Genomic DNA, 14,677 nt, shown 5'->3' with positions numbered 1-14,677 from the left:
TCGGGCTTGACAAAAGCTCCAACTGCCCTACTATTATGTGCAAATACCTTGCTTGGAAAGCAGCTCGGGATCGAGTATCAGGTAAAGAATTCTGTCATACTAACAATACGCCACAAAATATCTCTACAAGATCTCTAAACATTTAGGACAGCTTGGATACTCAATTAGTAACACCACGTTACCATTACTATTTCCTACATATAAATTCCACAAACATAAGTTCAGATGGATATCTGATGCCTCTAAGTGTATCTTCACAGATATCACCAAAGATATTACTCTTTGCCGTGATATTATTCTTACAGAATTTGAGCTCATTTGTGCAGAGAAGCAGAGAATCTGCAAGGATTTTCTAAATATCCAATATAATCCCTTCTAGCTAATAAAAAACGCTACAGAAGTCACACTTAACCTTCCTCAACATATCTTCCACATCTTTACAGTTGATATTACACAATGCTACAAAAACATCCCACTTAGTAGGGATCTCGGCCTTAAGACTGTTTTAGCCAAGGTTATTAATTTAGTCTTTACCAATGCTAAAAAGAGAAAGTATCGTTTTATCTCCCTATCCAAGAAACCTAGATGGATTCAAGCATCTCACTACGTACACCCTTTACACTTCAATGAATCAAAACTTTGCTCCTATATTTTTTGGCTGTTGAATAACTGCACTATTATTTCAGGCGGTTGCGGCTTTAATCAATGCCTTGGCATCCCTATGGGCTTCTCTTGCTCACCCCTTATGTGTAATATTTACCTGGCTTTTTTTGAATACAGATGGTGTCTTAAGAACATGGAAACTAACCATAAAATACTTCCACTATTCAATCATACTTTTAGATATATGGATGACCTGCTTAGTATTAACAACAGATTGTTCTCTACTGAGATTGATCTAATCTACCCCCACTGCCTAAAAATTGAACCTACTTCCCTCCCAGATAATTCGACTCTTGGGGACTTTTGCAAATCAGTCCAATTTCTTAACCTTTCAATATCCCTTCACTCCCCATCTACAGGTGGATATGACCTTAGATTTATATGGAGAAAGGATCTTCTTAAGCTTCCTCACATAGAATTCATTAAAAGAAATAGAAATAGGCCATACAAAGCCTCTATTTGCTCCTGTATTGGCCTTCTTTACTTAATCTGCTACTCTTCATCTACCCCCTCGTTGGCATGGGAAGAGATTTCTGTACTAATTAAAAAATACTGCCATAACGGATTTAATCACAATCAGATCCGTAACACCATCATACAAGCTCTCATTCGGCATAACTGACCTGGACTATTATTTTAGAAAGAGAATCTCATCTCTCTCATAAGGTAGTAGGCCCATACACAATGGGCCTACTACCCACCCATTGTGTGTGGTGCCTGGGTTAGAGGGCGGGTGCGCGCACACACACACACACACACACATTTTGGTACTATAATTACTTTGGCTCTTTTTCCCTCCTTCTATATATCCCCCCCCCCCCCTAACACTCATTAAACTTGTCGAACATCAATGGGATACTGCTCACAAAAAGCCATTAATGGGCTACGGGACTATGCCCTTGCATAACAATCATAAAGTGTGTCTCCTGGAATAACGAGCGTGAGTGAAACGCCGGGTTCTCATTACCTTTGGTAGGCGGCCTGCGCTTCCTAGCTATGGATCCCCCCCTACAATGCTTTCTGTGCACCGCTTGATGACACCACACAGCAGGGCGGCTCGCCTTTCTCATCGTTCACGCTAAAAAACAAGCAGTCCAACCTCTATAAATAAGGTGAGGGCGCACCTTGCCCCTCACTTAGCCTGTGTGTATTTTCTGTTGTTTTGACTAAGGTGATTTACTGATTGCTTCACGGTTCGAGCTATGGAGCTCACTACTCAAACTTCTCGGGTTTTTCTCTAGGCTTTTTTTCATACCTCACACCTGTGTTTGAGTAAAAATCTTTAAGGAAAGGAAGAACTGCTTGATGGACATTGAATTTGATATGGTTGTTACTGCTTGCATTAGCTCTCAAAGCATGCAGTAGCGTTGAATTGTATACAGACAATCTTTTTCAACTAAGGGGTTCTACTTGACTGGTTTTTTTCGGCAATATTCTACTTGATTGGTTTTTTCTACAATTATCCACTGTGGCTCTTAGATCTTGTAGCAAGGCATTTGATTGCTAAAATTGGATTTGTTAGAGAGGTTGGGGATTTCTGTCGACTGGTTTTCTGAGGAAAAACCGCGCATCATTTGGCATTTCTCGGATCTTCTTGGCTATGTTCAAGCCGCTGCAGGTCCTGACAGCTGCCGACTTAACTAAGTTTTGTAAAAAAAAGGGGGGGAGGAGTTTATTCTTTGGTGTAGCTACACTCAAAATCAACTTTTTTTGGCTCTGTTTTAGCCGCTATAGGACTTTTGCAGGTTTAGAATAGCCGGACACTACAATGCTTTGTGTAATGATAATAAATCTGGGATTCTGAAGGTGAGTATATGGCTAATACATTCGGCTTTGGCATGAAGCTATGGCTGGTGATCTATGAGTGCACTTGATATAAATGGAACCTTGGGTATTGAAACCTCGTTTTTTGCATAAAAAATGGTGATGATCTCTGTCGAACACTTACACGGTTACTTTTGGTGTTTTCTTTGGTGAACTATGGCCACACTTACTTGTGTAAAGTACTTTCCCACATGATTTCATATGAGGAGAAAGTGTTGGGTTTTTTTAATCCCATCTAGTACCCATGGCTGTGGAAACATGAAGGTATCTTAACTCAAACAGGGCCGAACATTACCGTACTTTATGGGATGCTAATGACTTAAATCTTGGGAGTTTGAAGGTAAGTATATGGCTGATACTCTCAGCTTTGGCATAAATACTGGGCTATGGCTTGTGACATGAGGTTCCACTCGGTAAAAATGGAGTTTTTTTGATACTATATTTGATTGGTAAGTATATGGTTGCTACTGTGGGCTTAAACATAGCTACCGAGCTATGGCTAAACAAGTAAACTTCATTATAGTAAAAAAAAAAATTGATGGACTTCACCACTCAGATTAGAAGGTAGATTGTACCACTCATTTTGGAAGCAATAGATAAAGATTGCTAAACATACAAATTCTAATAAAAGACCTAGCTTGTCTAAAGTAATTAAATTGTGTAAGATGGACATGGATAACAACTGATATGGTCCATTGATACCTGTAAAACACATCCAAGGATAACTGAATTGTTGTCTGGTTTGGATGGATGCAAGTAAGGACTCTATCTTATCTTGGAGGGTTTTCTTTTCTTTGGCAAGCAACCTTACTTTAATGATGTACTCACTTAGGAATGGAGAAGTTCTTTTACTACTTGTCTTACTGAAAGAGGATCTCTTTCCTACAATCATTGTACCTAAATAATTCTGATACTGAGTTATTTTTGTACATATCAGTTCATTATTTCTTGGTCAGCTGTCTTTTGAATGTAAAAATTCAATTATGTCTTATTAGTTAAGATTTAAACAGCTACACACACACAAACACACTTACATAGAAGTAGACAAAAGCTCTATGGTGTTCTCTCTCTCTCTCACACACACACACATACACACACATAGGAGGAGACAAAAGCTGTTGCCTATTTTCAGCTTCTCAATCTAAAAACAAGCTAAGAAAAGGAAGAGCAAGAATCATGCATCATTGCAGAAGGAGGAAGAAGGAATTTCATTCTTTTTCTTCACACACACACACACACACACACATGTACACATGCATTACAGTCAGAAGCTGCATTGTTTTGTATACACACATAGCATTACGTTTTTCATTCAAAAGCTCACGTTCGTCAAAATGCAATTGCATGACAACGCATTTATGTGGTTTGCCAATGAATGGTTTCAAGTTGCAGATTGGGTCATGGCCTCGTGTGTACACGTATGGGAATACTGTCGATTATGTCCAAAATTTCATGCATGTTTATCAATATTTCGCAGTCTGTCTTCTCCACCTCTAGTCACGGCTGGCATGCGGAGAGCTAGGCGAGGGAAGGCTGGTGTGTCTTCTAGGCCCTCTTGGGCAATGCACTTACAGTTGGCACCAGTGGGAGCTGAATGTGAGGAGTATGTTCCTCTTTCCCACGACGCCACGCCTTTTGAGTAGGTTTCCTACGTCGGTTTGATGGAGGAGGCTATGGTTACGCCTCCTTCAACTGGGAAAAAACGATCCAAGGTAGATATATCCTCGCAATCATAGGCTCCAAGCGAGAAGCTAGAGATCACAAATGCAAGGACTCAACCACCAATGCAGACACCATAAGAAGCAGACATAAACACAAAAGGGATGAAGCGTGCAAGGGCAACAACAGTTATATGGGACGACAAAAGCATGCATACTCTCTTGCGAGTCTATGAGGAGCAATGGTCACACATCAAAAATGGTAATTTTTGCCCTAAGGATTAGGAAGATTTGGTCTTTGCTCTAAATCAAGAGATCTCAGGTAACTTCAATCCTGAGCATGCAAGAAACCAAATCGACACACTTAAGAAGCTCCACAAGAAAGAGCTTTCAAAACAAAATTCTACTAGCAGCATTCCCAATACCTGGCCATTTTATGACCAGTGCGACGCTTTGTGGGGGAAGACTCCAAAGTGCTCAGGCATAGCTGGTGCACTTGACAGTGAGAGTCACATGCCTGTATCCTCCACAGCAGATACACCATAGACCTGGATGGTGTTGAGAACGATGGTACCTCGAGTCAAAATACACAACCTGATACTATGGATTTGGACAGCGTATTTGGCAAGAAAGTCAAGCAACCAAGAAAATCTAGCTTAGGCACAGTGGCCAAGACAATGGGAGATGGGATGAAACAGATGTGTGAGGCCTACGAGCGTGCAGAAGACAAGAAGACAAACACCTTGCAAGAGCTTGAGACTGCTAGGATGCTACATGAGGAGAGACTCGCAAAGATCAAAGAGGAGGAAGAGACGAAGCGTCACCAGATCTTCTTGGAGATTGCCAAGCTTATCTCTAAGAAGCTAGAGCAGTAAGTTTATTTTAACTTCACTGTAGTAAAATCTACATTTTTTTTGAGCACTACCACATTTCATTGCAGAGTAATTAATATATAGACATGTTTGTTTTTGTGCAGGTGAGTTTCTGGAGTCGCATTCCATCGTGTCGTCTTGTGTGCGTCCTTACTCTTATTCAGGTATGTCTTAACTAAACTTGGTAGTTTGGATATTTATTTACTTTTCGTTATTTTGTGATTCCAAATTAGTATGTTCGTTTTAAATCATAGGATGGAAGAGTGGGTGCATCTCTTTGGAAGATGCAATCATAGGATGGAGCATCTCTTTGGGATGATGACATTATTGAGTGACAATACACTAGACCTTGCTGGTACATCACATGGTCAAGGCTTGGAGGAATTGGAAGATAACAACTTCTTCATACTTATGTTTACTTATGCATGGTTGTGTTGTGGGATGGCGGGTGCGGAGTCAGTGGCATGGCCTTTTGCACCAAGAGTATGGTGGTGTTTTCCTTGTCAACAAACGTTCTTTCGTAGTGTGCACAATGTGCTTTGGTCTACGGCTCGCCTTTCAAATCAAGATACCTATTGTTTTTCATATCGCATGTCTCGCAGATCCTTTCTTATGCTACTAAACATGATTCGTCCACCACTACCCACAAGGGGAGTCAGGTTTGTCAGAGAGCCTATTTCTCCAGAGGCTGCGCTTTCTTGCGTACTCTGGCGGCTTGCGCATGGACACTCCTCATGAAGCATGGCAAATTTGTTTGGCATGGGTGAAAGCACCTTTTGCAAATATGTGGTGATCATTTGTCGCATTTTGAATAGTACTGAGTTCTTCCGCAGGGTTGGCATTAGAGTGTTGTGTGGAGACCATCTTGAGCAGATAATGGCAAGATTTGAGGCTATCTCTGGTTTGCTGCATATTGCTGGGGCACTCGATGGGACTCACATCCGTCTACAAAAGCCAGCACGAGAGTTCTATCCAGTACAATACATCAATAGGCATGGTTTTTGGAGCATCCTCTATCACGAGGACGTGGCAACTGTTAACCTTAGTTGTTGGTTTCTTTCCAATGATTTTTGTTTAATTTTTGAGACCCTCTTTTTGACGTTGCAAATGGTCGGACATTGTATGGCCAATGTGAACGGTAGTTTCACCCAGACGAGAAGTTGGTCGGCACTGGAACTCGTAAAGTAAAAGGATGTCTAGGCTCAGTTCAAGATCATGTAGGTCCCCCCGTCGCACTTAGTAAGTTTGTGGATACTAGGAAGTGAACTCAATAAAGGCATAAAGCCAAGCTGGGTCACCAAAGGAAAGTACCCGACAGTTGGGTCACATTGCATTTTTGGATGCGATCCTAATGGGGATAGATGGCCAGAAGACCAGTGGGAGCCCAACGGAAGCATCTCCTAAAAATTAGGAAACTGCTAGTTTGGGCCATGAAATTTGTTCGCGTCATTACCTCCGGAATGACAAGGGGAACATTTTATTACTATGTTGCAAAGTCAACTGATGCACCAGTTGAGAGATTTTTAAGCAGGAAGCCGAATGCGGGAAAATTGCATGTATGAGTGACAAGTGGCACTTTTTGACCAATTTACCAAGTTTGGGAGAACAGAACTCGTAACTGACTTTTTGGAGCAGTTTTGGAGGTTGATAATTGTGATTTTCAATCATTTCTCTCTTTGAGCTTCCCATGACTTTACCTAGGACCAAGAAGCTCATTTTTAGCATTGGAAGGCATCAGATGCGTGTTTATAGGGCTGTTTTGCTGCGTTTTCAGCGATATGCAGGTTTTGGCAGCCATGAAAATCTTCCCCTTTTTGCATCTATTTGTTCATAGATGCATTACAGGTCAAGGGAAAAAGAGGGGACGCTCGATTTATGTTGGGGGGATGCTTCATTGAGAACCTGTTATGAGCTATGGAGTGCTTTCTTTCCCTCTCATGTACAGTGTGGTGCTAGGAGTGATGCCCTGCACACTACACACTGCTCTCTCTCTCCCCTACCTGCAATTATGTGATGCCCCACAAGAGGGCTCTTCATTTGACTGATGTACAGTTGTGTGGTTTCATGCTTTTGTGTTGAGGCAAGAGCCTCCTTGAGCAGGAATAGGAGTAGCTAAATGCTACTCCAAAAGCAGACACTGGTGAGGGTGATAACACCACCGTACAGGTGCAATTTCAGCGCTATGTATGCACTGTAAATTGACTATTTTTCAGCCACACGGACAACAGAACCATTGGAGATAGTGCCCCACTGGTGGCAGAGGAAAGTTAGGGGACTATTTGGGACTGAGAAACAAGGCAAAAACCAGTAAATACAATGTGCTGAATTTATTGTTTTTGGGCAGGAATCAGAGGGTATATGCCAGTGGAAGTGAGTTCGAGGAGGGGAATTGGTTTCGCGCAAGTTTTGGAGCTGTTATGCTGCCAAAATTTGGCCAAAACAGGTGGTATCTAGCTCGATACAGATAAAGGATTCCCAAGACTCTTCTTTGTAATTTACCCTCCTAAAGAATAAAAAAATACCAAAGGGGTGCCAATTTTGGGGCCTACAGGTTGTTGGCGTTTGCTCAGAGCATTCTAGCTTCCGAGCCGTGTGTGTGCTTAAGTGTTAATTCCGTTGCAGGTTTCCTTTGCACGTTCTCTCTATGTGTGTGTCTAAAGTAAAGAATTTCGGGTGAAAGCCAAAGCGTACCGCCCTACGAGCCGGTTTCATCCTCCTACAGGGTATTGTCGACTCCAACAAGCTTTTTTGGAGTGCAGTTTGCAGGGCTGCAAGAGGGGTTCATGATTCTTCTCACTTCAAAGAATGTGACTTGTATGGTCAGCTCAAGCGACGAGAAGCACTGGATCGACCACTATTGCACATTCAAGGAGAGATAGTACGACCTTATTTGATTGCAGACTCAGCCTACAAAGCGAGAACATTCTTGGTAAAGCCATATCAAATGAAGGCAGGGTGATTTTTACGCGAAAAGCGAGATTTTGACAGGAAAATATCAAAGGGAAGAGTGAAAGTGGAAAATGCCTTCGGTCTCTTGAAGAATAGGTGGCGGATTTTGCGAGATCTCAATGTCGATCTTGCTTTCGCGTCCACTGTGATAGGAGCCTGTTGTTTCCTACACAACTTTGTGCAAATCCGAGGCGACACGGAGCCTCATGATCAGCAAGATCCACATTTCAACTCCCAAGAGCCACTTCCTAATGATGGCGGTAATCCTGCTCATTGCGAGATGGCCGTGTGGATAAGGGCAGCCTTATTTTGCCATAGCAACTTGAGGGTTCGGAATGCAGCAGTTCCAGGTGTAGCAGGTTGTGGATTTAGTAATTGTTCTTATTTTTCAAAGTGATCATGTCTTTTGTTTCAACTAAGGTTTTAATTATGTATCCATAAAGCTTATTGTTAACTTCATGAAGTTGTGTTTTGCAGGGCTTGATGATGATTCGGAGTCTGAGGATTGAGTCATGTTCTACATGGTTGTAGTTTTTGTCATGTGGCTTGCTTTATGGCTGCAATGAGCAGCACCTCTATTTATGTATTGCCACAGGGTTTTTATTATGGTTATCTAGCATTTTCATTTATGGCTGCCAATGAGCAACAATACCCCGCGCTTCTGTATCAGAGGCAATGATCCATTTTGATGTGCTCAGAACATCTTATTTTATGGATGTCAGTCTCTTGTTTATGTGGTTGTCGGACATTGAAATTTTGTTTTGTCATGCGTTTTTCCATGCATTCGGTGCAATGTTATCAGGCCTTTTTTGTTGGAAAAGGCTATCTTTGTGATGTTGGCAATGCGTGGTTTGTTGGTTCGCATGATGGGACTCCAACAACGAACGGACATACGCATGTGCGCACAGGACGTGGCCGGACAGAACAGGTGAATTTTTTTTGATTGAACGGATGCACGAACGGATGCATGTGCGCGAAATGGAGACAAGTTCATATCCGTTTGTTGCACTTTTCTGAGAACGAATGGCCGAACGAACGGCCACATGTGCGCTTTACATCTCTTGGAGGTCACACAGAGGGCTCTCCCTCGATCCCCCCCCCCACGCCCCACTCCCTCTCTCTCTCTACGCGGTAGGTGTGGTGCAGGAAATGGTGAGGGCAGAGACGATGGGCGATGGAGGCAACAGGCTCTCTCTCTCTCTCTGTCTCTCTCTCTCTCTCTATGTGTGTGTGTGTGTGCTTGTGCACGAAGTAGGAATGGGGAGGGCGTGTCTCATCACTAAAGGGCACGGGAGATTTATTGAAGCCCAAACGGTGGGATCCACGGCAGCGAAGTTCGAACACGAAGATCAAGACACGCGGAGCCGTAGGATGCCGAGGTAAACTAGGACACCAAAAGGTAAACTTGGACAAGCAGGGGGGGCTGTCCACGTTTATTTGTCATTTGCCGGTTTGCCCACGTGCCAACTTCCCCGTCACGGGCGTAGCGGTTAGTGCATTGGGCTCTCATGGTGGTGGTGAGGGTTCGAGTCTCCATGCCCGCCATGGGCGCCCATTTTTTTCCACCCTCAATCCCCCTCGAGATCCCCCCTTTCGACCTACGCCGCCGATCCCATCTCTTTCTACCCATGCCCTTTAGTGCCGTGGGAGGGCGTGCGAGGTCGACCTGAGAGGGAAGGGGGGGGGGGGGGTTTCGTGATTTTTTATCATTGCCTTTAAAAGAGTAGCTTATAAATAGCGACCAGCCACTTTGAATCTCAAAATTCAAAGGCGTCTGCAAATGACGATCATCTACCTACGTAGTGGGATTGTACTTAAGGGCAGTCCCCAGCTCAGAATATTGAACGATGTGCCATTGCGGAACCCATCATCCATTTTTTCCTTGCACTCGTTTTTGTGTAGCTTGCAACTCATCCCTTGCTCGGAATCTTGCTGGTCTCTGCTTTGATTGAAGCTGGAAGCCTGCGCCTTGCCCAGGATGTCTTTGACATGCTGGCCCTCAAGAGCGACTGCTCATGGAATTCTCTCATCTCTCAGTACGTGGCATCTGGGGAGCCAAGGCGTGCTTTGCTCCTGTACACGCGAATGCGACAGCAATCCCTCTTTCCTGGTGAGTTCTCCTATTTGGGTTTACTTAAGTCCTGCATCAAGCTCAATGACAAAGATAGAGGCTGCGAAATACATGCAGATATTTCTTCAAGGGGGTGGCTTAAAACCAACCTTTACCTTGGAAATATTCTGGTGGATATGTATGTAAAGTTTGGCTCTCTTGTTAAAGCACAAGAAGTTTTTGATCAGCTTCCGAGGCGCAATGTAGTCACATGGACCACTCTCATTGCAGGATATACACAATCTGATCTAAGTGAAGAAGCACTTCGCCTTTTCAATGGAATGCAAGCCCATGGCATCTTTCCAAATGCCCATACATATGCATGTATCTTGATGTGCTGTGGTAACACTGGAGCAGTAGATACTGGCTTCGAAATGCATGCTGAGATTGTTAGGAAATCATTGTTGCAGAGAAGTGGAGTCCTTGGCTGCACTCTGGTTGATATGTATAGAAAATGCGGCCTGCTTGCAAAAGCGCAGGAAGTGTTCGACACACTTTCTTCACGGGATGTTGCTACATGGACTTCATTGATTGCAGGATATGCACAACACGAGCTTGGTGTGGAAGCACTGAAGTGTTTTCAACAAATGCAATCAGAGGGTCTTTCTCCAAATTCTATCACTTATTTATTCTGCGTGAAAGCTTGTGGAAGCATAAAGGCCCACAATTTGGGTGGGGAGCTACATGCCGAGGTATCTCGCAAAGGATTGTTGGAAAAGGACCCTGTACTTGGAAGTGCATTTGTTGACATGTATGTGAAATCTGGCCTTTTGCAAAAGGCTCGGGAAGTCTTTGACAGGCTTGCTGTTCGTGATGTAGTTTCATGGAATGCACTTATGGCAGGTTATCTGCACCATGAACATAGTGAGGAAGCCCTGTGGTGTTTTGAGGAGATGCAGTCAAGCAATGTTTCTCCAGATGCAGCCACTTTTGTTTTTGCTCTGAAGGCTTGCTCTAGTAGGAAGGATTTGATCAGGGGCAAGGAACTACATGCTAAGATCTCCAAAAATGGATTGCTTGAAAGACATCATTTTCTAGGCAATGCCTTGATTGCCATGTATGCCGAGTGTGGTATGCTGGCAAAAGCTGAGGAGGTGTTTGATGAGCTTCTGGCTCGTGATGTTGTATCATGGACTGCTCTCTTGTCAGGTTTAATTGAACAAAATCATAGTGTCGATGCTCTGCAGTTTTTCCAGCAAATGATGCAAGAGGCCATACTTCCTGATGTGTTTATATTTACGTGCTGCCTGAAAGTTTGTGGCATTAGTGGAGCTACAAGGAAGGGCGTAGAGATTCATAGTCAGATTCCTCAAAAGGCCCTTGTGCAAAATGATAATTGTGTTGGTAATACACTGCTTGCCATGTATGCCCAAGTTGGCATGCTTCATAAAGCACGTGAAGTGTTCGATGAGCTTCAAGTTCAAGATGTTTTCTCATGGACTCAGTTGATTGAAGGCTACGTAAAACACAACCTGTGTGAAGAAGCCATTGACTGCTATAGAAAGATGCAAGAAAAGTGCGTGCTCTCTGATTCAGTTACATTTACTCATCTACTGAAAGCCTGTGGCAGGGTAGGAGATGGAGATCTTGGAAAAGAATTGCATTCAAAAATCCAGGGGAACGAGCTGGTAAAGGGGGATCCTTTCCTCAATAGTGCACTGGTTGACATGTATGCCAAATGTGGCATGCTAACAAAAGCTCAAGAAGTTTTTGACAGCAAACAATCTCATGACGATGTTTCATGGACTACATTACTTACAGGCTATGCTCAGCAGGGCCAAACTGAGAATGTTGTCCGCATTATAGACAAGATGAGAGAGAGCGGGAAGATACCTAGCTTGGTTACATTTGTTAGTGTTCTTAATGCTTGCAGTCATGCAGGCTTTGTGGAGAAAGGTGTGGCATACTTTGAAACAATGGTGAATGAGTATGGTGTTGACCCAACTCTTGAACATTACACTTGTATGATTGATCTCCTTGGCCGTGCAGGCCAGTTGGAGAAGGCAGTAGAGTTGGTCAAGAAGACATCTTTGGATCCAGATATTGAGTTGTGGCTTACAGTTTTGGGCTCCTGTCAAAAATGGGGGAATGTGGAACTTGGGAAGGATGCTTTTAAGCAGGTGCTGCTGTTGGATGATAAACGGACATCAGCTTACATTTGTATGCACAATATCTTTGCTCAGGCTGGCATGCATGGAGATGTACTGAAGGTGGAGGCATTACGAATTAAAAATCATGCACTAAAAAGGCTGGAATAAGCTCAGGCTGGCATGCATGAAAATGCAATGAAAGTGGAACATTACGAGAAAAAGCATACACTTTAAAGGCCAGGATGAAAAATCATACACTTTAATAAAGCTGCTTCTGGGGTGAGACCCATGCGAGCTAATGAAAAGCTTGATGATGGAGAACAAGTAATCAAGGAGACGGAGAGAAGCCAGAAAGTTGCCTGTAAGGGCCAAGTGACCATCCACAAAAATCCGTTTCAATAAAACTACAATCGCTGAACTGCCCAGGAAAACATCTCATATCTGTGGCGTCCACCTGTGGCTCCTGCCGAGACAGCTTAAAGAGTCATGAAGTGTCTGCGTGAGAAACAACCAGGATGTGGCAGTTGACCGATAAGACGGTTACGATGGTAGAGGGCAAGGGAATGGAGTACTTAAGAACTCAGCCTTGAACACATCAACAGGCTGGACGAGGGTAGAGCTGGCTTAACCAATGAAAAGGTGGCTGGTCCTCAAGAAAGCTGGAGGAGTGCATGCAATGGAGGGTGGTGATATGAGGGTCATTGAGCAGACCCAAGCACTGGGCGATGTTGCCAAATCAGAAGGAACAACATCAAATCACAGCAGGAGGCACAACTCGGACCAACCCTCCCCAAACGACATTACATTAATCAGGTGTCTCCTCTTCCACGGGTGAAAGTAATACTAAGGAGACTTGACGGAACTGATGTTGAAGAGGAAATTTGAGCAGGTGGGACGGATAGCAGCAGAGTGCGGCACTGAACGGCAACGTTTCTGTGACCAGATTGATCAAGTATCCCCCTTCCTCTCTCTCTCTCTCTCACACACACACACACACACACCTTTTTTTTTTGTAAATCTGCTTTGATTAACTTACAAGTGGGAAACCTCAAAGCGAGGAAAACCCACGAAAAGAAAGGGATACAAAACGCGGACCACTATGAGGCTCCGAAGGCTAGAAACAGTCAAAGTAAATTCTATAGGTATCAAGAGTGATGTCTCCAGCGTCATAGACAAAATGAAGCGCTTGACCAAGAGATAATTTGAAATAGGGAAAGGGGTCAACAGAAGTGCCTTGGAACATTAAGTAGTTCCTATGGTGCCAGATGGCCCACATAGTCCAAAATCTGACCGAGGTGAAGAACACTGCAAACTGAGATTGCGGTGACCGAAGCACCCCAAAAAGCCAAAATCGTATGTGAAAAGAGCTGGAAGGAAAACGCAGCCGAAGAGCAGTCGACACTTGCCGAATGAAGGCTCTGGAGTGACGACAACACCACAATAAGTGTGGCACGGTCTCCTCAGCTTCAAGGCATCTGGGGCAGCGGGAAGGCGCAATATGCCGAGCATGCAACACATTGCCAACAGGTAGAGCTCCCACCAAGCACCGCCACAAGAAAACACATTTCTTCAAAGGCAGATGACTCTACCAAATGCGAGACAATGTGTGTTGCCACCACAAGGATGACTTGGAAAGCGACCACAATTGATTACCCTGATGCACAATTCATACATCAGATTGAAGGATGGCATAGACATTGGCAGCTGAGATGCAGTCCAATCTAGTAGTAGACAGATTTCAATCAGAGAAGCGATAGTCCACAACCAAAGGAGGAATGGGTGAGTGAGCAGTAAGCATCCTTTGAATCTCCCGCCAGAGAGGAGAATAGTAAAGGCCCAACCGAAAGCGAAAGAAAGAACATAACCCGAGTCATCAACCACCCGATGCACCTGACATATTCCTTTTTGGGAAAAAAATTACGCTTGGCGAGGAGATTGTTTAACCAAAGTCGAAGCGAAAGCCGTGCTCCAATGCAGACTCTCCAAGCAAAGAGAGTTACCCACAGAGGATTGTCGACCATCCCAAGCCAAATGCGAAGTGACAACCTTCCAATCAACAATTAAAGAAGAAGTAAAGGGACATCCAGGAATGTGTCCTTCAAGCTTCCCAAAAACAACATCCCAATAAGTTGGTTTCCAATGACCAAAAGAAGGGGTGACAATGTGCGTACACAAATGTGTGATCATGAGAGCCGAGGGTTGTTGCTGCTCCACCAAAACTGGCAACAACATAGCTTTCCGAGCCAGAAGATGACGTCTCAAGTCCAAAATATTTAACTCTCCAAGCCTCTTGGGAGAACACAGCTTGTCCATAAATAGAAGCCGAAGGCCCCTCTTGCTAGATGAGGTTCGCCAAAAATGCTCTAAAATATTGGACATGATGGACTGCAAGCGCAACCGAGGCCAGAATAACGAAGGCAAGTAAAACTGAACATAAGCCACAAGGATGCATTGGACAATCCTGAGACACACATGAAGTGGCCACGTGGACAATTTCCAATAATTCAACTT

At 43.8% G+C, this 14,677-nt stretch overlaps 1 protein-coding gene and 1 pseudogene across 5 annotated transcripts in view; both read left to right on the top strand.

Moving 5' to 3' along the window:
• Nucleotides 1-4,148: 4,148 nt before the first annotated feature.
• On the top strand, nt 4,149-5,020 carry LOC147459166 (trihelix transcription factor ENAP2-like; annotated as a pseudogene).
• A 4,665-nt stretch (nt 5,021-9,685) lies between these two features.
• The window catches only part of LOC147459165 (pentatricopeptide repeat-containing protein At3g09040, mitochondrial-like), a 96,357-nt gene continuing 91,365 nt past the window's right edge, over nt 9,686-14,677 (top strand). For 3 of the 5 annotated variants that reach the window (XM_086510490.1, XM_086510489.1, XM_086510488.1), the window contains exon 1: nt 9,686-13,118. In XM_086510490.1, the coding sequence (XP_086366616.1) occupies nt 9,956-12,334 (2,379 nt within the window). In that variant the 5' untranslated portion in view covers nt 9,686-9,955 and the 3' untranslated portion in view covers nt 12,335-13,118. The remainder of the gene's footprint in view (nt 13,119-14,677) is intronic. The other 2 variants (XM_086510491.1, XM_086510492.1) reach the window with 2 other exon arrangements.

The sequence above is a fragment of the Adiantum capillus-veneris genome, chromosome 4, assembly GCF_014529385.1.
Source record: "Adiantum capillus-veneris isolate H3 chromosome 4, ASM1452938v2, whole genome shotgun sequence".
NCBI classification, from domain to species: domain Eukaryota; kingdom Viridiplantae; phylum Streptophyta; class Polypodiopsida; order Polypodiales; family Pteridaceae; genus Adiantum; species Adiantum capillus-veneris.
This window is presented reverse-complemented; position numbering and strand designations above follow the sequence as displayed.